This window comes from Rhinatrema bivittatum, chromosome 1, assembly GCF_901001135.1.
Source record: "Rhinatrema bivittatum chromosome 1, aRhiBiv1.1, whole genome shotgun sequence".
Lineage (NCBI taxonomy): Eukaryota > Metazoa > Chordata > Amphibia > Gymnophiona > Rhinatrematidae > Rhinatrema > Rhinatrema bivittatum.
The window spans coordinates 183,845,704-183,868,015 of NC_042615.1; the positions used below are offsets into that span (position 1 = coordinate 183,845,704).

Consider the following 22,312-nt stretch of genomic DNA (forward strand, 5'->3'; position numbering starts at 1 on the left):
ATCCTCATGAGGTATGTATCCTCTGCCTGGGAGCATTGCATGACATCCGGGGGTTGCGCTTATGCGCCCAGATAACACCGAATGACATCTGCTTCGACTCGACAAGATGGATAAGCTCTTCAGATTGAGGAAATCTGAGCCATCGGCATTGGCATCAGCGGCATCGAAGGACCATGGAGCCGCCATGGACAAAATGCCTTAGACATCGGTGGGACACTCTGTTCCGTCGATGCTGCTGGCAGATAAGAGCATAGGAGACTGACCATTGTCAATCTCCGAGCCTAGGACGCTGGATTCATCATCTTCAACTTCGCCACCAGGGAAAGACAGGGCCAAGCATCAAGGGAAGCCTAAAAAGCATTGGCACCCGGTCCCTGTCGCACAGTACAGGGCGCAAGGATGCACCGACGTTTGCCACAATGCCCTGAAAGCGACTCTGCAGCAAGGAGAGCCAGGGGTCTGCAATGGTCTCCAGCAGTCCTCTTGGCAGCTGCCGATCCTCGTCATGCATTCAATGAAGATCTGGACACTCCTCCTTCCTCCCAGTCGGGGTTGGCATCGGCAACATTTGAGGAGTGGAGTTGAAATGCCGAGTCCAGCTGGCGGTGAAGTTGGTGCTGCAGGGCTTCAGACTTGTGGCACCGACTGCAACAGACCCAGTGCCGCCCAACCTTGTACTGCTTCTGGAGAAACTCAACATGCTCATCTGTGCATTATCGATCCAGCTGGCACCAGTTCCTGGGACAGCATTGGTTCCCAGCGGGGCACAGAGTTCTCCCCCTACCGATATGGTGGTCATTACCATGTCTTCAGAGGAGGAAGCTCCACCGAGGCCGGCAGAGACGCCATGGTCTATAGCCCTCCCCCCCCCCCCCCCCCCCCGGTCCGGTTCTACCGGTGCTTGTACATCTGGATGAAGGCTGAGCACCTAGGGCCCCATCCCTTGTAGCATACAATGAGGATGAGGGTCCCTATGATCCCTGTGGAAATGATACGACTGAGTCCTCCTCTGAGGACTCTGATGGCCTCCCGTAAGACCCTATTCCTTCAGATGAACAAAGGAAGTCCTCTGTATGAGGACTTGGCCCTCGCAGGGTTTGTGAGGGTGATGGTGGAGGCCATCCCATTTCAGCTTTTGACAGAGGAGAATGCCAGGCACAAAATGCTTGAGATCCTCCAGTTCGTGGAGCCTACTTAAATAGTTGCTGCTGAGTATATGGGGAACATCCCCTCACAGTACCTCCCATTACCAAGAAGGCGGATAGGGGTCTATCTCATCCAGAAGGCCAAGGAAGTCTTTCACCAGAGGAAGTACTATCCTCTGCCTCCTAGCAATAGCAAGTTTGCATTATCCATTCTTCAGGGTCTTTTTTATGGTTAGAGTCCAATTCTGAGACCAAGATGGCCGCCGACTTGTAAAGACGTGTAAGCTGCAGCTCTCGGCTCTCGGAGGAAACTTTCGAGCTTGCTTATTTCTAAATTCCCTTGAAAGAATAAAATGCCTCACATGAAGAGGAAAGCTCGTGTGAGAGACTTTACTTTGACCCCCGGAACATGATTCCCGACAGCCATGGGTTGAGGCCGCTTTGCGAGGACGCCGACAAGTCACCCGGAAGAAGTCGCTGGGGTCAGCAAGGAGCAGCTGCTGAGCCCCCTGATGCTAGAGACCACGCTAAGCCCGGGTGCACCAATTATTCCTGATCCACCGACGGGGGCGGTCTGGCTATGCGAATAGCTCGCCAGACGAGAGTGGGAACCAGAGGAGAGAGGGGGAACTCTCTCCGGTGAATCCTGGGGAACCGGGTTCCAGGTCCCATGCCCAAAATCGCAACATCGCACGGAACAACGCAACAGTGGAGAAGGCCTTACAGAGGTAGGAATGTCGAAGGAAAACAATATAACCCTACTTAGTCCTGCTCCGACCCTCGCTCTTTCTTTGAAAGAGATTAGAAATATATTATTGGTGATGCAGAAGTCCATAAATTCACTATCAATAACAGTTCAAGAGATGATAAAAAAAACTCAGATAGAAGTAAAAATGATCAATATGGAAAAACAACTTGGAGCAATGGAAGTCAAGGTAAAAGAAATTGAGAATGTGCAAATAAACCTAATAAAGTCAGGAAAAATGTTCGAAAGTAAAATGGAAATTTTTTAAAACCAGGCTAAAAGGGCGAATTTGAGAATTCTAAATTTTCCCAAAACTAAATTAATGGCACCAATGGATTTATTTAAGAGTTATCTCTTGAGTATATTAAAATTCAAATCTGAAGAAATTCCTGTGATATAAATGATGTATTATTTACCCCAGAGACCATCGCAAGGAGATATGCCTAGAGAGAAAAATTACCAAGAAGAAAATTTGAACATATCTGACTTTCTTGAAAAATCATTTGAGATGGACATATGTTTAAGAGCAACTTTATTTGTGCAGTTCTCTTTTCTAACTGAAAGAGAGAAAGTTTTGAAAAGTTGCTTTCGCAACCAGAAGTTAAAGTTTTATGGTCATCCAATCCAAATTTTTCCGGATATTGCACGAATAACACAATCTAAGAGGAAAAAATTTCTTGTTATGAGGGAGGAGGTGACAAATAGGGGAGCTAAGCTTATTTTGTGATTTCCCTGTCAATGTATTTTGCTTTGTGGCGATACTAAGTATGTATTTAATGATCCAACACAACTCCGTGCTTATCTAGATTCTTCTTCGTGATCCTAAATTGCCTCTTTAAGGAATGGTGTAAAGAAGAATAGTCGAGTCATTATTTACAAGTCTTCTTGTTTGATTTAAAAGATTTCCTAAAAGTTTCTCCTATATTTTCTCCTCTTGGTTTCCCATATTACCTTTGAAATAGTCAATGTGTGAAGAATCAGATACTATTAATATGAATATATTTGGGAATTTTCTTTGTGTAATTCTGTTATTTGGTCTTTCTGTATTCACATTGTATACATTCTTGTTAAAATGTAAAAAAAAAAAAAAAAAAAAGAGTCCAGTTCTATCTCCACTGGGGTCTGTTTTTATAAAAAAGTGCTGCTCTGTTGGTGAGGCCTTTTTCAACAAAAAAAGGGGGAGATAACATACCTAGGTTGTGCGACTATGGCTGTTTGTCTTCAGAGAAAGCAACATTGCTTTCATGTAACAGGTGTTTTCTGAAAACAGCAGTTCACCAGTCTTTTCCTCCTCCCCTTCTGGAATTGAACTTAGCTTAACCGCAGAACTAAAGCATGCTGTCAAAACACAGGAGCTGTGATACATGCCCAGAGAGGTCTTGTGTTGGTGCCATGTGTGTTGTTTTGGGGAATGCCTGTAACAGATAAGCAACTTTGGTTTCTCTGAATCTATTCCTAGTGGTGTGCCTTGAATTCTAAAACAGTTCTGCTCATGTTGCAGTGTTGTAGTACCCCATAAGGCACTTCACATTTCCAGTAACTATCTGATTCATTTCTTAAATCTGTCAATTCAGTACAGCTATAGCCATAGTATGAGATATCCACACCTCAGTTCTATGTCTTTGTTTTCATAAAAATGCCACCATATATTTAACAGCATGAATTAACTGAGAAGAAATCTTTTATATGAGTCCACTTATAGAATCATTATCCCCAGGCATTCAGTCAGTGCAAATTGCCCTTGAAGGGACATCCTGACTCCAGTTAAGATAGCCAGTTCTCCTCTATTTTCTGCCAGAATTCATGCACAAATGGGAAAGTTCACCACATATGGTAATATGTACCCTTGCAGTCACACCCTCTCCAATTTTAGCATCGGCGCCATCGAGCCATCCATCGATGCCCTCGATGCTTGTGCCGAGACCTTCGATGCCTTCATCAGTGCCTCCAGTAATTCCTTTGGAGCCTAGACCGGGGCCTTCAGGTATCCAACCACCCCGCCCCCCCTCTAGTTCCTAGAGGGACAGGTGCTGATCCTTATGATACCTAGACTGATGACTCTTCACCAGACACCAATGACTTACCATCACCACCTTCACCCACTGAGAGTAGAAAGCGTTCCCCTCCAGAGGACCTTTCTTTCATAAATTTTGAGAAAGAAATGTCTGAATTGGTTCCCTTCCAATTACAGACTGAACAGGACGATAGACATCAGATGATGGAGTTGCTCCAATTCCTTGATGCTCCCAAGGAAATAACCTCCATCCCTGTTCACTAAGTTCTTCTGAACTTCCTCTAGAAGAACTGGGAACATCCTGGCTCCATTGCACCAGTCCACAGAAAAACTAACACTACCTATTTGGTGCAGTCAGCTCCAGGTTTTCAAAAACCTCAATTGGCTCACCAATCTGTGGTAGTTGAATCTGCACAGAAGAGAGCAAAAAGATCAAAACCTTATACTTCTTTTCCCCCTGGAAAGGAGCAGAAGTTTCTATATGCCATTGGTTGCCGAGTTTTCCAAGGATCAATGCTCATCTCTCGAATAGCCGCTTACCAGCTTTATGTGACCCAATATAATAGGGTCATCTTAAAGCAGATACAAGACCTGACAGACTCCATGCCTCAGCCACTTCAAGAACAGCTACAAACCCTTCTTAAGAAGGGTTTTGAGGCAGGCAAACATGAGATCAGATCATCTTATGACATCTTTGGCACTGCAACCAGGGTATCTGCAGCAGCTATTTCAGCAAGATAACGGGCCTGGCTCAAATTTTCAGACCTTCGACCTGAAGTCCAAGAAAGATTGTCTGACCTCCCCTGTGTCGGAGACAATCTATTTGGAGAGCAGATTCAAAAGACAGTGGCTGAATTAAAGGACCATCATGAGACCCTAAGACAGCTCTCTCTGATACCTTCGGATTACTCTTCCAAATAGCCCTTCTGGAAGGTCTCTAAAAAGTCTTTCTTTCGTCCGAAGAAGTCCTACCCGCCACCAACCAGATCCCGTTCTACGAGACCATTTCTAAAAACACAGTCTCGTCAGACCCGGAAACAAAAGCCACAAACAGCCCCCCAGCCGGGCCCTGCTTCGGGCTTTTGACTCTCGCATAGAGAGCAGCAGCCAGCTTCCATTACCCCACATACCAGTGGGAGGTCGATTGTGCCATTTCAACAACAGGTGGCACTCAATCACCTCAGACCAGTGGATCCTAGCGATAATTGCTCAAGGATATCATCTCAATTTTCTCTCTATCCCACCGGATTCCCCACCTCTAAGGACATGGAAAACATCCAACCATTCATTACTCCTGGAACAGGAGGTTTCCCCCCTCCTCCTCCAGTCCAGAGCAATAGAACCAGTACCATCCCCTCAGCAAGGCCTTGGGTTCTATTCCCGGTACTTTCTAATCCCCAAAAGATTGGGAGGCATTCGACCAATTCTGGATCTATGAGCCCTACACAAGTACCTCCAGAGAGAAAAATTAAAGATGGTAACCTTGGGCTCACTTCTTCCTCTTCTACAAAGAAGAGACTGGCTCTGCTCTCTAGACCTCCAGGACGCATACACTCATATTGCGATAACTCCATCTCATTGCAAATACCTGAAGTTTCTCGTAGGCCCCAAGCACTATCAGTACCGAGTGCTTCCATTCGGCCTTGCATCTGCACCATGAGTCTTCACAAAATGCCTCATCGTGGTTGCAGCCTTCCTCAGGACTCAAGGTGTTCACATCTACCCCTATCTGGACGATTGGTTAATCAGGGCTCCAACCCAGCAAGCCATTCTGTCGTCACTATATCTCACCTTAAACACTCTTAATTTCACTTGGATTTCTCGTCAATTACGACAAATCATGCTTAGTCCCATCTCCTTATTGTTCATTGAGGCAGACTTGGATACCTTGCAGGAAAAGGCTTTCCTGCCTCAACATCGAGCTCTCACTCTCGTGTCTCTGGCACATCGGCTGCGGTCTCAACATTCAACGACTGCACATAGTTTTCTCATCATCCTGGGATACATGGCGTCCTCAGTTCAGGTCACCACAATGGCCCGCTTGACCATGAGAGTCATGCAATGGACTCTAAGGTCGCAATGGACTCAATCTCTTCAGTCCCTGTCGAACATTGTCCACGTAACCGACTCACTCCATCTCTCTCTCGCCTGCTGGACAAATCAGACCAATCTTCTGCAGGGCTTGCCCTTTCAGGCGCCAGACCCTCAAATAATTCTCACCACCGACGCTTCCAACTTCGGATGGGGAGCCCACATGGCCGATCTGCAGACACAAGGTTCTTGGTCTCCAGAGGAAGCCAAACACCAGATAAATTTCCTGGAGTGCGAGCAATCTGATACGCTCTGAGTATTTCAGGATCGCCTATCCAATCAAGTCATCCTGATCCAGACGGACAACCAGGTGGCCATGTGGTACATCAACAAGCAGGGAGGAACAGGCTCCTACCTTCTTTGTCAGGAAGCTGCACAGATATGGGCGGAGGCCCTCTCCCACTCGATGTACCTCAGGGCCACCTACTTGCCGGACGTGGACAACGTGTTGGCAGACAAGTTGAGTAGCACCTTCCAACCGCATGAGTGGTCTCTAAACCCCTCAGTAGCGAACACCATCTTCCAAAAATGGGGTTATCTTCAAATAGACCTCTTTGCATCACCCCAGAATCGCAAAGTAGGCAATTTCTGCTCTCTCACTTGCAGCCAACATTATCCACCAAGAGACGTGTTCTCCCTATCATGGGTAACCGGTTTCCTGTACGCATTCCCTCCACTTCCACTTCTCTCGAACACTCTCGTGAAGTTACGTCAGGACAAGGGAACCATGATCCTGATAGCTCCCCACTGGCCCCGCCAGTGTGGTTTCCAATACTTCAGGATCTCTCCATTCGCAGGCACATTCCTTTGGCAACAGACCCGCTTCTAATCACTCAAAACAACGGGTGCCTTTGCCACCCCAATCTTCAAGCCTTGTCCCTGACTGCATGGATGTTGAAAGGTTAATCCTTCAACCTCTTAACCTTTCTGATCCAGTTTCCCATGTCTTGATTGCTTCACGGAAGCCTTCCACGAGAAAATCTTACTCTTACAAATGGAACAGGTTTGCTTAATGGTGCTCTTCCCAGGCCCTTGATCCTTTTACTTGTCCAATCCCGAAGGTTCTAGACTCTCTCTGGCACTTATCAGAGTCAGACCTAAAAACGTCCTCCATCAGAATGCATGTCAGTGCGGTAGCCACCTTCCATAAAGGTGTCGGGGATGTCCCTATATCAGTGCAACCCCTAGTCACACGATTTCTGAAGGGCTTGCTTCACCTCAAGCCTCCACTGCGAACTCCGGCCCCTTCTTGGGATCTCAACCTAGTTTTGGGTCGGCTCATGAAACCACAATTCGAGCCTCTTCATTCCTGCGATCTTCGCTATCTAACATGGAAAGTGATTTTCCTCTTCGCAATCACTTCCACTCGCAGAGTTAGTGAGTTACAGGCACTAGTTACCTATCCGCCTTACACTAAACTTCTGCAAGACCAGGCAATACTCCGCACTCACCCTAAATTCCTACCTAAGGTAGTCTCAGATTTTCACCTCAATCAATCCATCATACTACCTACCTTTTTTCCCAAGCCCCATTCCAATCCAGGAGAGCAGGCTCTGCATACCCTTGACTATAAACTGGCTCTAGCATTCTACCTAGACCGTAAAGCTGCCCACAGAAAGAGCACTCAGTTGTTTGTCTCTTTCCATTCTAACAAATTGGGACAGCCTTGTGGGTAAGCAGACTCTCCTCCTGGCTAGCAGACTGCATTTTCTTTTGCTATCAGCAAGCGGGCCATGGCGACTTCAGTAGCACACCTGCGATCGGTGCCGCTTCCTGACATTTGCAGGACTGCCACCTGGAGTTCTCGCCATACTTTTACAGCCCACTATTGCTTAGACAAAGCCGGAAAACAAGATTCCATCTTCGGCCAGTCTGTATTGCGTAACCTATTTACAACGTGACGTACCAACACCCTTCCGCCTGCCCGATGGGTTTCAGGTTGCCCTCTCCCAAATTCCATCCCAGTTGTTGTGCCTGTTGCACGCTTTTGGGTACATTTGGTGCATGTTTGGACATCCTCAGCTCGGTACTCACCCATATGTGAGGACTACCATCCTGCTTGTCCTGTGAGAGAAAGCAAATGTTGCTTACCTGTAACAGGTGTTCTCACAGGACAGCAGGATGGTAGTCCTCACGAAACCTGCCCGCCATCCCGCAGTGTTGGGTTCGTTTTCTTATTATGTTTTTCAGCACTGCCTGTAGCTTTGTAACAAGACTGAAGGGGGACCCCTGCTTGGTTCAGGGTTAGTGCCATGCTAGGCATGCCCAGTAGGGGCCAGTCGTTCTGGAAACTTTGATAGAAGTGTTCCGTGATTGGGCTCCATCCTGTGATGTCACCCATATGTGAGGACTAACATCCTGCTGTCCTGTGAAAACACCTGTTACAGGTAAGGCTCACAGGTCTGTAGTTTCCTGGCTTACCTCTGGAATCCTTTTTAAAAACTGGCATTAACATTGTCCATCCTCCAATTTTCAGGGACTGTAGCAGATTTTATGATAGATTACAGATTAATAATAGGTCTGTAATTTCAGTTTTCAGTGCTCTGGGATGTATACCATCTGGTCCAGATGATTTTCTTCTCTCTAATTTGTCAATTTGCCTTATTACATCTTCCAGGTTCACTGAGATTTGTTTCATTTCCTCTGAATCATCACCTTTGTCCATGAAGTGATATTTAAAGGTGATAATTCAGAGGAAATCCTCCTCGGTAAAAACTGAAGCAAAGAAATCATTTATGTCTCGGCTATGGCCTTGTCCTCTATTAGTGCAGCTTTTACCCCTTTATCATCTAATGGTCCAACTGACTCTCACAGACTTTTTGCTTTGAATGAAAAAGTTTAATTAAAAATGTTTGCTTCTTCAGCAAGCTTCTTTTCATATTCTCTTAGTCCTCCTTATCAATGCTTTGCATCTAACTGGACAATACTTGTGCTATTTCCTGGGTTTGTTTGTGTCGTTCCCCCCCCCCCCCCCCCCCCCCCCCCCCCCCCCCAAATTTGGATCCCTTTTCCATTATTTAAAAGATGTTCTTTTTGCTATAATAGCCTCTCTCACCTTATTTTTAAACTATGCTGTCAGTCATTTGGCCTTCCTTCCATTTATTTTAATGTGTGGACTATATCTGTTCTGAGCTTCCAAGATGGTATTCTTGAACAGCATCCTTGCCTGATGTAAAGTCTTAACCTTTGCAGTTGCTCCTTTCAGTTTTTTCCTAAGCATTTTTCTCATAATTTCCCTTTTGAAAAAAAATGCTGACATGGTAGATTTCCTTAATATCCTCCTCCAGTTATCAAGTAAAATTTGATCATGTTATGATCAGTATTGCCAAGTGGCCCCAGCATTATTATTACATGTCACACCAAATCATGTGTTCCACTAAGGATTAGATCTAAAATAACTCCCCTTTTTGTTGGTTCTTGAACTAGCTGATCCATAAAGCAATTATTTCATCTAGAAGTTTTGCTTCCTTGAAATGTCCTAATGTAACATTTACCCAGTCAGTGCCAGGATAATTGAAATCACTCATTATTACTGTATTGCTAATTTTGTTAGCTTCCCTAATTGCTGTTAACATTTCATCGCCATCTGTTCATTCTGCTCGGTGAACACCCTCACTGCTATTTTATTTCCCTTTTCATATAGAATTTCAGTCCATAAAGATTCCACACTACATCTTGGTTTTTGCAGTACTTTTATCCTGTTTGATGCTATGCCCTCTTTAACGTATAACGCACCTCCCCCAATTTGAACCATCCTATCATTGCGATATAATTTGTGTCATGGTATCACAGTATCCTCCTTCCACAAAGTCTCTGATGCCATTTATGTATGTATTGTTTATTTACTGCATGCACAACAGATTCCAGAGCTGGCCAGATTGGTACACAAATCTAAAATAAGATAAAATAAAATTACAATAAATATAAAAACCATTCACAACCATAGAACAAAAACTCCATTAAAACAAAAACCCCATCACAACTTATCTGACAAAAAGACCACCTTCCTATTCACCCCAGTCTGTTCCACCAAGAAGTGACTAAGGACAAGTCTCTTATTGTAATGGGAAGAGCCACACCGTTACCTTCTTCCTAAAAGTGAGATAATTTGCCTGACCTCTGATCTCCAAAGGTGCCAAATTCCACATTCTTTTCCTGTTTTACCACCTTACAGACCTCCTGCGTGGTTGGAACATGGACCAGTGCCGGTGGTAGAGTGCAAATTTCAGTAAACTATATAACTCCTAATCCTGTTGTGTAAATAACACCCAATCCATATAGTGCATTATACATCATGGCCATTCATTTGTGTCCTCTCTTCAACAAGCATCCCGTGAAGGCAAATTACCAAAGGCATCACACTCACCCTTCTTGGGAAGCCAAAAATTAAATGAGTTGCCATGTTCTGTACCACTTGTAAGTGAAGTATGCTTTTTTGGGGAAGGCCCATCAACACAATATTGCAATAATAATACAAGGGGCATGTTAATGCCTGAACCACCAATCTAAATACTGAAATATCCAAATACAGATGTAACCTTCTCAACTGCCTACGCCTTAAAAAGACCCTGTGAACCTCTGTAGAAATATGGAGTTACAAATTCATCCCCCCCCCCCCCCCCCCCCCCCGACAAATTTCTACATTTTTTACTTTTATCAATTGTCGTACCCCACATATTCAGTGTCAATGACTTGTATGGACTATCTCTCCCCCCCCCCCCCCCCCCCCACACACACACACACATACAATCTATTTTTCCCACGTTCACTAAATTCTAGGAGTCAAACCACCTTAGTATCCCACCCAATCTATTATTTATTCTCTTCATCAACTCAAATCTTTACCCACCAGTGTAGTGTGATATATTCTAATTCTCCCATCTTTTTTTTCAGACTTCTAGTATTTGCATACAGACATTTTAAAGTATGTTTTCAGTTTGCATTAACAATCTGCATATCAGTTGACATGGGTAATTTAGAATCTTTCTGCTCTTTACTTAAAAGCCCCTGGAATACTTCAGCATTTATTGCAACCTCTGTATCAGGATGCTCTAACTTCCTTGTTTTGTTCGTATCCTTTAAAGGTACATCATTCCAAACCATAAGCTTCTGAACAACTGGTGGCTTTACCTCATTGCTAGTTTAAAAGCTGCTCTATCTACCTTTTTTTTTAAAGGTTAGTGCGATCAACCTGGTTCCACTCTGGTTAAGATGGAACCTATCTGGTCAGAATAGACTCCCCTTTCTCCAGAATGTTCCTCAGTTGCTAACTTATTTAAAACCCTCTTCCCTGTACCTTCATCTTATCCACGCATTGAAATTCTGGAGCTCAGCATGCCTCCGGGTCCTGCATGTGGAACAGGGAGCATTTCTGAGAATGCAACCCTGGAGGTTCTGGAATTCATTTCCTACCTAGGAGCCTAAGTTTAGCCTCCAGAACACCTCTCCTGCACCTTCTATGTCATTGGACCCACATGGACAATAACAGTTGGCTCCCCCCCAGCACTCTCTAAAATCTTATCTAGGTGGCGTATAAGATCCACTACGTTCACACCAGGCATGCTAGTTACCAAGTGATCTTCAAGCCTGCCAACCACCCAGCTATCTACAATTCTAATAATTAAATCACCCACTACAATGGCGTCCTAACTCTTCCCTCCTGGGCACACAGCTCTGGAGACACATCCTTGGTGTAAGAAGATAAAGCATCACCTGTAGGGCAGGTTCTAGCTACAGGATTACTTCCTGTCACACCAAGGTGATGGTCTCTTGTCAGATAATCTTGCTCCTCCAAGGCAGCACAGGGGCTACCAGACTGGAGTTGGGACTTGGCTACTATGTTTGTGAATGTCTCTTCTGTATACTTCTGTCTGCCTCAGCTCCTCCAGGTCTTATATTCTGGTCTCCAGAGATCAAACTTGTTCAGTGGTGGCCAGTTCTGGTCCTTGAGAGCCACACACAGGCCAGGTTTTCAGGAAATCCATAATGAATATGCATAAGAAATTGCCATGCTGGGTCAGACCAAGGGTCCATCAAGCCCAGAACAGAAGCCAAACCAGGCCACAAGAACCTGGCATGAGATAGATCTGCCAATAAATGCAAATTTATCTTATGCATATGCACTGTGGATATCTTGAAAACCTGGTTTGTTTGTGGTTCTTTGCATCAGGCACAGATACAACACCTCACCAACAGGTAGATAGTAATGCATGTGGCACTCGGTGCAAAAGACTGCATAGTCCCTTGACTCGCATCTTTCTGCATCTTAGTTTTATCAAATTGCTAAATACACATTTTCCTAGATTTTCAACCAAGCTTCTTCCACGTGAATATCTAAGACCTTTTTCATTGTTCTGTGATGATGTTCCTTTATCACTGTCTTCTAATATAACTCTCTATAGCATGGCAATATCCCCTCTGTACCCTTCATGGGGGGGTTTAGCAAAGAAGCAAATACTGCAAGTAGAGCTTTCTGCCTTCATAATGGCTCGAGCTGTCGAACCTGACCCGCTCAGTCAGTAAGGCCACCGGGTTCTACTCCAGGTATTTTCTGATTCCCAAGAAAACAGGAGGCCTCCATCCTATCCTGGACCTGAGGGCTTTGAACAGATTGCTTGCAAGGGAACAGTTCAAAATGGTTTCATTGGGGGCCCTGATCCCTCTTCTGTGGAAGAGGGGACCTTTGCTTAAAGGATGCCTATGCCCTCATTGCCATCTGTCCTAACCATCGGAAGTATCTCCTATTCTTGGTAGGTGATGAACACTTCCAGTATTGGGTAATGCCCTTTGGCCTAGCGACCGCACTCCGTGTTTTCACAAAGTGCCTAGCAGTGGTGAATGCTTACATCAGGAAGCAGCGGGTGCAGATCTTCCCCTTCCTGGACGACTTGCTCATCAAGAGCGACACCAGGTGCAGGGCTTGCAGTCTCTCCAATCCTCCATCCGGATTTTGGAATCCGTAGGGATTCTGATCAATTACACAAATTCCCAACTGGTGCCATCACTACAACTGGACTTCATTAGGACCAGGTTCGATACGTACCGGCCAGAATGTTTTTGCCTCGGGACTGGGCGCTAACTGTCCCTGGCATACAAGATGCTGTACTTGCTGCGCCACATGGCGGCGACAGTTCATGTTATGGCTTTTGCTCAGCTGCATATGGCACAGTGGACTTTACGGTCCCAGTGGCATCAGGACCTTCAGGTATGCATCAATGTCACACTGCCACTTTGGGAGTCCTTGTCGTGGTGAGAGACCCAATCAGATCTGGAAGTGGGGATACCTTTTTAGGTTCCATCCCCACAAGTTCCGTCTCATTATTACCGATGCCTCCCACCTGGGTTGGGGAGTTAATATTGCGAATCTCTGCACCCAGGGGCGGTGGTCCGGACAGGAAGGGCGATGTTAGATAAACCTCTGGAGCTCTGTGTGATCCGGTATACTCTGTGGACCTACCGGGATCGCCTCACCAACAAAGCAGTTTTGATTCAGACCAACAACCAGGTGGCGATGTGGTACCTGAACAAGCAGGGAGGCACAGGGTCGTCCCTCATCTGTTAGGAGGCAGTCCAGATCTGGTTCTGGGCACTGTCCCAGGGCATAACGCTTCGTGCCATGTACTTGCCAGGAGCAGAAAATGTGATGGCAGATGTTCTGAGTCGCTTGTTTCGCCCCCATGAATGGTCCCTCGGAGGTTGCAGATCGAATTTTCTGCGCAGGGGACCCCTAGATCTTGATTTCTTTGCGTTCCCTCTACAACAAGAAGGTGGATCGTTTTTGCGCCCTGGTCAAGGGGGACACCAGACCGACATTGGATGCCTTCGCTCACCATTGGGACACCAGCCTCCTATATGCTTACCCCCACTTCCACTAGTGTCGAAGACTCTCCTAAAGATCTTACAGGCTCGGGGAACCATGATTCTAATCGTACCGTATTGCAGGCAGCAGATCAGGTTCCCCCTTTTGCAGGGTCTCTCTCTTTACGGGCACCAATCAGCCTAGGGACCTCCCCTGACCTGATCACGCAGGATCAGGACAGGCTACACCATCCCAGCCTCCGGGCCTTAGCTTGGATGTTGAAAGGATGACCTTGCAGGCCCTGGATCTTTTGGAAGGAGTATCTCGGATCCTGGTGGAGTCCAGGAATCCTTCCACTAGAAAGTCTTACAGTCTGAAGCGGAAGAGGTTCTTGGTGTTGTGTGAGGGACATGGGTTGGACCAGTTCTCCTATTCCACCTTGAAGCTCCTGGTTTACCTATTGAATCTCTCTGACACTGGCCAGAAGATACCTCTGGAGGGTCCACCTCAGCGTTATTGGGGCCTACCACCACAAGGTGGATGGTTCACCCATCTCAATGCAGCTGCTGGTGGGTCGCTTCAAGCGAGGCTTCTACAGATCAAGCCTCCAATTAGGCCACTGGCGGTATCGTGGGACCTCAAGTGTGTTTTTTGCCCACTTGCGGGCCAATACAGTACAGTGCGCTCCGACGGAGCACACTGTTAGCCCGGCATTTGGACGTGCTAGCTTTACCCCTTATTCAGTAAGGGGTAATAGCGCGTCCAAAACGCGCGTCCAACCCCCCCGAACCTAATAGCGCCCACAACATGCAAATGCATGTTGATGGCCCTATTAGGTATTCCCACGTGATACAGTAAGTAAAATATGCAGCCAAGCCGCACATTTTACTTTAAGAAATTAGCGCCTACCAAAAGGTAGGCGTTAATTTCTGCCGGCGCCGGGGAAGTGCACAGAAAAGCAGTAAAAACTGCTTTTCTGTGCACCCGCCGACTTAATATCATGGCGATATTAAGTCGGAGGTCCCGAAAGTTAAAAAAAAGCAAAAAAATAAATAAAAATTTTTAAAATGGGCTTGCAGGTTGAAAACTGGATGCTCAATTTTGCCAGCATCCGGTTTCCGAACCCGTGGCTGTCAGCGAGCTTGAGAACTGACGCCGGCAAAATTGAGCGTCGGCTGTCAAACCCGCTGACAGCCGCCGCTTCTGTCAAACCCGCTGACAGCCGCCGCTTCTGTCAAAAAAGAGGCGCTAGGGACGCGCTATATCTTTTTTGAGATGCAACGACCAGAACACTACTCTAGGTGTGGTCTCAATATAAAGCGATACAAAGGCATAAAGGCCTGATTGGTGAAGTTCTGCAGAGATGGTTGTCCTTCGGGAAGGTTCTCCCATCTCCACAGCAGAATGCTGGAGCTCTGTTAGTGACCATTGGGAACTTAGTCACCTCCCTGACCAAGGCCCTTCTTCCGCAATGGCTAAGTGCGGGCAGGCGACTCTAGGAAGAGTCCTGATGGTTCCAAACTTCTTCCATTTAAGGATGGAGGACACTGTCTTCTTTAAGACCTTCAATACTGCAGCAATTTTTTTGTACCCTTCCCCAGATCTGAGCCTCAAAACAATTCTATCCCGGAGGTTTACAGACAATTCCTTCAACATCATGGCTTTGATTTTGCTTTGATATCAGAGACTGTGTATATTAGGCTCTGGGTGGGATTCAGGCCTTCTTCAGGCTTTCGCAGCATGAGTTGTGCATGTTGGCAGAATGTTAATCCTCAAGAAACCCACCCGCCACCCCGCGGAGTTGGGTTTTGCCAGTGTTTATTTTATTTTTTGGGAATTCTATGTTACGAGACTGAAGAGGGACCCCACGTGGATGCGTAGATAGTGGCATGCTCAATGTGCCAGTCAAAGTTCTAGAAACTTTGACAGAGGCTTCCCATGCCAGACTCCATCTGATGATGTCACCTATGTGTGAGGACTAACATCCTGTTGTCCTAGGAGAACACTTGTTACAGGTTAGCAACTCTGCTTTCTCCTAGGATAAGCAGGATGGTAGTCCTCATACATGGCTACTCCCAACTGTAAAGTGACAGCACTTAACAGGTGCCAACATGCACAACAACTCGTGCTGCGACAACCTGGTAGATTGCCTACATTAGGCCCTGGGTTGGATTCAGATTACAGAGGACCGACTGATCAAATATGTACTTGTCTTCTAAACTCTTTAGTTATCAATGCTTCTGAATTCTGAATCATTTGTAATTTATAAATCAGTTTTAGCAGATCAAACAATATGCTGTTACAGTAGTAAGTGCAAGATATTATAAAAGCATTGACCATTGATTCTAGAGCTACTTTTGAAAGGAAAGGACACAATCTTCAAATAGCTGATAAAGTAATGTGAAGACCTTTACATACACTAGATATGAGATTTTCAATCAAAACACCTAAATTCCTTGTATAGGGTTTGCAGTACAGAGATACCAACCAATTGAAGAGCCAGAAGAACCTGCTTACCATCAGCAATACTTCTGTTTTAGTTGGATTCAAAATCAGCTTGTTACAAACTATCCAAGAGTGAATTAGTGCCAAACTTCATTAATCCATTTAATTATTGCCAGTTTCAAAGTGATTTGGTTTAGTTCTTCTGAATCATCCCTTTTAATTGGGGATTCTGGTGTGATTGTCTTCCCAACATAGTCTTCCATAAAGACCAAAGCAAAGAAATTTAGTTTTTCTGTCTAATCTTCTCTAAGGTCTCCTTTTACACGTCCCCAGCCATAAAGAAAAGAAAAAGGTTATTAATTTTTGCATTTAGAGCAAGTTTCTCCTCAATTTCTCTGCTGGCTTGCTTTATTAATGTTTTACATTTGACTTGAAAAGCAAGTCCAAATGAGGTAAATAAGGATGAGTACAAGCAACTCTGGATTTCGTTGCTAGAGGATGCTGCATTTATAAAAAAAAAAAAAAGATTTGGACAAGTTCCTGCTTGGGATGAGCAGCTTGAAATCTTATCTACCCCTTGGAATCCTGCCAAGTACTTATGACTTGGATTGACCACTGTTGGAAACAGGCTTGATGAACCTTTGATCTGATCCAGTATAGCAAGTTGTGTTTATGCTAATTTTTTTTTTTTTGGTGGCTTTTGTTGCTTTTTCACATTATCATTTAGCAGTGCTGGCAGTTTGGTCTTATTTCAGCCTTTTTAAATGTGTGCAGTAGATTTTAGCTGGACTTCCAAGATTATTTTAAATATACCATCAAGCCCAGCATCCTGTTTCCAACAGAGGCCAAACCAGGCCACAAGAACCTGGCAATTACCCAAACACTAAGAAGATCGCATGCTACTGATGTAATGTAACTGTTTTAAAAAAAAAAAAAGTTCTAATTGAAGTTGCTTAATTTACATTTCATTTTACCTTTTACATCCAGAGGCCTTTTTCTTTTTTTGCATCGCACATGAGGATTAATGCAAGTTCCTTATCCTTTTCTCCATTTTTGAACAGGTATACAATCCTCGTATCAGAGTAGAGTCTCTTCTTGTGACTGCTATTAGTAAAGCTTCTGCTCAACAAAGGGCAGGCCGTGCCGGTCGTACCAGACCAGGCAAATGCTTCAGACTTTATACTGAGAAAGCCTACAAAACTGAAATGCAGGTATGTTTTTGAGGTTGGGGATATAATTTTTGTTTTTGTTTTAAATAATCCTTAACAAGCTATAGTAATTTGCTATGGATATGAATAGCAGCATAGTATAAAAATGAAATCTTTATATAGTAATTACTCCATTTGTTTTAAAAAAAATTTAGGAGGTAATTTTCAAAGGAGGTACAGATGTAATTGTAACATACTACTGTAGCAATTTTCAGAAGCCATTTACACACTTAAAAGTGCACTTAGGCAGATGAAACCTATTGACAACAGTTCAATGGCATACATTGTAGCAATTTTCAAAAGCCCACTTTCCTAGCGTGTAGCAGATGGACTCAAGACCAATGGGTATAGTGTACGCCTGATAGCAGTTGGAGACAGATCGGATTTCAGTCTGACGTCAGCCCTAGTACATATACCCCTGCAAGAAGTGCAGCTCTTCGGTATTTTCCGTCTCCATAGCAGTTCGGGACTCTATGCATGCTAGCACAGCGTTAGAGTAATTTCGCAAAGAAAACCAAAACAAGAAGAAATCTTACCTCTACAGATGAGCCCCGATCTCCTGCGGTGACACCCATTGGGTCCCTCCCCCAGTTGAGAATTCCCGAGGTGATTTTTGCGATCCCTCGGAGGTAAGCCTCGGACCGGCGGGGACCTAGCCCCGACATCGGGTGAGGCTGAGAGGTAGCGGGTGCAACTTCGAGCGCAGCGGTGAAGGTATTTTATCCCAGGACAAGCAGGATGCTAGTCCTCACATATGGGTGACATCAGTAATGGAGCCCTGTGTACGGAAAACTTCTTTAAAAGTTTCTATGAAACTTTTGGCTGGCACCAGAGTGCCTACTGAGCATGCCCAACATGCTATGATATTCCCTGCCACAGGGGTCTCCCTTCAGTCTTCTTTTTTCCGCGAAGCAGTTAGCCTCGCGGTCTCTAGGAGTTCTGTGGAAATTCTCCACAACTTTAACTTTGAAAAAAGTTTAGAAAACTTCAGCCGCAAAGGGTCTCCCCTTAGTAAACACCGTCGCGGTAAGTTTTTGGATTTTCGCGGTTTCGTTCCGTTTTTTGACAACTTTGTTGTCCCTGGTCATTGGTCGTCGACGGCTGTCCGGCCCCAAAATGGCTTCAGGTTTCAAAAAGTGCCCCAAGTGCACCAGGAACATGTCCATTACGGACCCTCACCAAGATTGTGTCCTCTGTCTTGGTGAATCCCATGATGTTAAGGCTTGTCCCTTATGTGCAACCATGACATCAAAGGGCCGTCGTCTCCGACTAGAAAAAATGGAGCAATTGTTTAAAATACAGCTTTTATCAGCTCCATCTACTTCAGCACAATCGTCTCCGGCTGGGTCGATTCGGAAAGTCGTGTTGAAAAAGCGTCTACCAGGTGAGTCGGGAGATGCTCCTTTTTCCTCCCCCTCACCATCGTCCAGGGCATTGACATCTGGCAGTGAAAAAGCCCGCGAAAAGGAAAAGCATCGCCACCGTAGGCCGCATGCGGCATCTGCTGCCTCGATACCCGGCGAGCCATCGACAGAAAGCGGTGCAACTGCCAAGAAACCTCGGCTCCAGGATCAGGCTTCGGAGCCATCGACAGGGCGATCCCCACCGATTCCGGCGCAGGGAACCGTGCCTCCTCAGGGCCTTGAGGAGGTATCGGAATCGCCATTACCGCCTCCCCCCATGGGTGCTCTGTTTTCACCATCCATGCGGGCGGAACTTGATGTATATATACGTCAAGCGGTCAGAGACGCATTCATCGAGGCGATGCCACGACCTCAGCCTTCTACGCCAGCGATGCCATCGACACCGATTCCGATGACATCGCCCGTTCCAGCACCGGTACCGTCGATGCCGATTCCGGCCGTACCATCACCACAACCATCGATGCCGCCGGTTCCTGCGCATGGACCGCCGATGCCATCGATTCCCATTTGGCCACCGGCACAGATATACCACCATCGATGCCAGGTCAAGAATCCTCCATTTTTCAACCATTAATGGATAAATTAGACACCTTAATTCAGGTTTTTTCTACTTCACCTCAGGGTTTGGATTCAGATGCACTTCCAGAACCAGTACCTGGTCCATCAGGTGTTATCCCACCTATGAGGTCACATACACCACTGTCTGAGGTTCCTTTTAAACCTCTTAGACCATCAGGTCACCCACTGGATACTGGTACTGACTCGGGGGACGATATCTCATCGGAGGAAGATATTTTATCTGAACCTTCACCACCAGAAGGAAATCACCCCCAGAAGATCTTTCCTTCTCTAACGTCATTAAAGAGATGTCTGACACTATTCCATTCTCACGTCTTTCTGAAATAGACACTAGGCAGAAGACCTTAGAGGTCCTTCAGTTCGTGGATCCTCCTAAGGAGATACTAGCTATTCCAGTGCACGAAGTCCTGCAAGAGCTAATGTACCGGATATGGGAGCACCCTGGCTCTGTGGCAGCAGTTAACAAACGAGCTGATGCCACATATCTCGTCCAACCCATTCCAGGTTTTCAAAAATCTCAACTGCCACACCAATCTGTAGTGGTTGAATCAGCCCAGAAAAAGGCTAAGAGACTGAAACAACATGCTTCCACACCTCCAGGCAAAGACAGTCGTTTCCTAGACAGTTTAGGAAGAAAGATCTTCCAAGGAGCAATGCTGGTCTCACGGATAAACTCCTATCAATTATTCATGAACCAGTATCAGCGTGACCTGTGGAAACAGGTTGAAGTTCTTTCTCAGCAACTTCCAGACCAGTTTCAAGAGGGTTTCTTCCGTCTCGTGCATAAGGGCCTAGAAGCAGGCAAGCACGAGGTAAGAGCCACGTATGATTGCTTCGAGACGGCCTCCCGTTTATCAGCCTCCGGTATCACGGCTCGGAGATGGGCCTGGTTAAAATCCTCTGAACTAAGGCCAGAAGTGCAGGAAAGGTTGGCAGACCTACCTTGTCTAGGTGAAAACCTTTTTGGAGACAAGGTCAAGGAGGCAGTGGTGACCATAAAAGACCACACAGAAACACTAAAACCATTGTCTCAACTTCCTCAGGAGACACATCAAACTTCTAGGAGGCCTCCTAGAAGAGAAGTGAGAAAACCATATTATCGCCCTCGACGATACTACCCTCCTGCTACCAGAGCGAGACAACCACGCCCCACTCAGCATTCTCAGGTTAGACAGAGGCCTACTAGACCCCAGCAGCCTGCGCCAACTGCATCCACATCAGGCTTTTGAAAACCACCCAGAGAGCAGAAGCCCTTCTCGAAATCCTCTTCCACACTTACCAGTCGGAGGTCGAATAGCTTATTACCATCAAACTTGGACCTCCATCACAACAGATCAATGGGTACTCTCAATTACAGCTCAAGGGTACCGCTTGGATTTCCTCACTGTACCAAACGAAAATCCTCCTCTTTCATCTTGGACAGTGACTCATCACTCCACAATCCTGCAAGCAGAATTATCTACCCTTCTGAGAGCCAGGGCCATAGAACCAGTTCCCAGGCCTCAGTGGGGCAGAGGATTCTACTCCCGATATTTCCTCATTCCAAAGAAAACCGGGGGCCTACGTCCTATCCTGGACCTCAGAAATCTCAACAAATTTCTAAAGAAAGAAAAATTCAGGATGGTATCGTTAGGCACCATGCTACCTCTTCTTCAAAAAGGAGATTGGCTCTGCTCTCTGGATCTTCAAGACGCTTACGCTCACATTCCCGTTTTTCCTCCTCATCGACAGTACCTGCGATTTCTGGTGGAAGGACAAGACTTCCAATACCGAGTGCTACCATTCGGCCTAGCCTCAGCACCTCGAGTGTTCACAAAGTGTCTTGCAGTAGCGGTGGCACATCTTCACAAACAGAGTGCATGTATTTCCTTACTTAGACGACTGGCTCATCAGGAGTCAAACACAAAGCAGAGCTCTCACTTCTCTCCAGCTCACAATAAAGTTGCTTCACTCCTTGGGATTTCTCATCAATTACGAGAAATCCCATCTCACACCATCTCACCAGTTGCAGTTCATAGGTGCAGATCTCAACACCATCACAGCAAAAGCTTTTCTTCCAAGAGACCATGCTCAAACGCTCGTTCTCCTAGCACACTCTATTCGCAATCAGTCTCGAGTTACAGCTCATCAGTGCCTCACTCTACTCGGACACATGGCCTCAACAGTTCACGTCACTCCCATGGCCAGACTGACCATGCGACTAATGCAATGGACACTCAAAGATCAGTGGATTCAAGCCATTCAACCATTGTCCACGCCCATTCAGATAACACAAGATCTGAAATCTTCCCTTCTCTGGTGGACATCAACGATCAACTTGCTCAAAGGCCTTCCTTTTCAGCAGCCAGTTCCACAAGTGACTTTAACTGCAGATGCGTCCACCTTAGGTTGGGGAGCACACATTGGTCATCTAAAGACACAAGGCACGTGGACAAAACACGAAGCCTCCTTTCAAATAAACTTCCTGGAGCTTCGAGCTATACGCTATGCACTACATGCGTTCAAGGACTGCCTTTCACACAAGACTGTTCTGATCCAAACGGACAACACAGAAGCCATGTGGTACATCAACAAACAAGGGGGAACAGGTTCCTACCTCCTTTGTCAAGAAGCAGCTCAAATTTGGGACTGGGCCCTAGCACACTCAATTCTTCTACGGGCCACCTACCTAGCGGGCATCCACAACACAGTAGCGGATCGCCTCAGCCGTCACTTCCAACCACACGAGTGGTCTCTAGACCCAGTGCTAGCAACCAAGATATTTCAACGCTGGGGTCAACCAACAATAGATCTCTTTGCATCCCATCTGAACTACAAAGTGAACAATTACTGCTCTCTCCTCTGGCAGCAGAACAGCCTGCCA

General features: G+C 45.9%; 1 protein-coding gene across 1 annotated transcript in view; it reads left to right on the forward strand.

Moving 5' to 3' along the window:
• Positions 1–22,312, forward strand: part of DHX15 (DEAH-box helicase 15) — a 284,488-nt gene that overhangs the window by 179,273 nt on the left and 82,903 nt on the right. Inside the window, exon 8 of the mRNA XM_029590135.1 lies at positions 17,300–17,449. Coding sequence (XP_029445995.1) covers positions 17,300–17,449 — 150 coding nt within the window. The remainder of the gene's footprint in view (positions 1–17,299; positions 17,450–22,312) is intronic.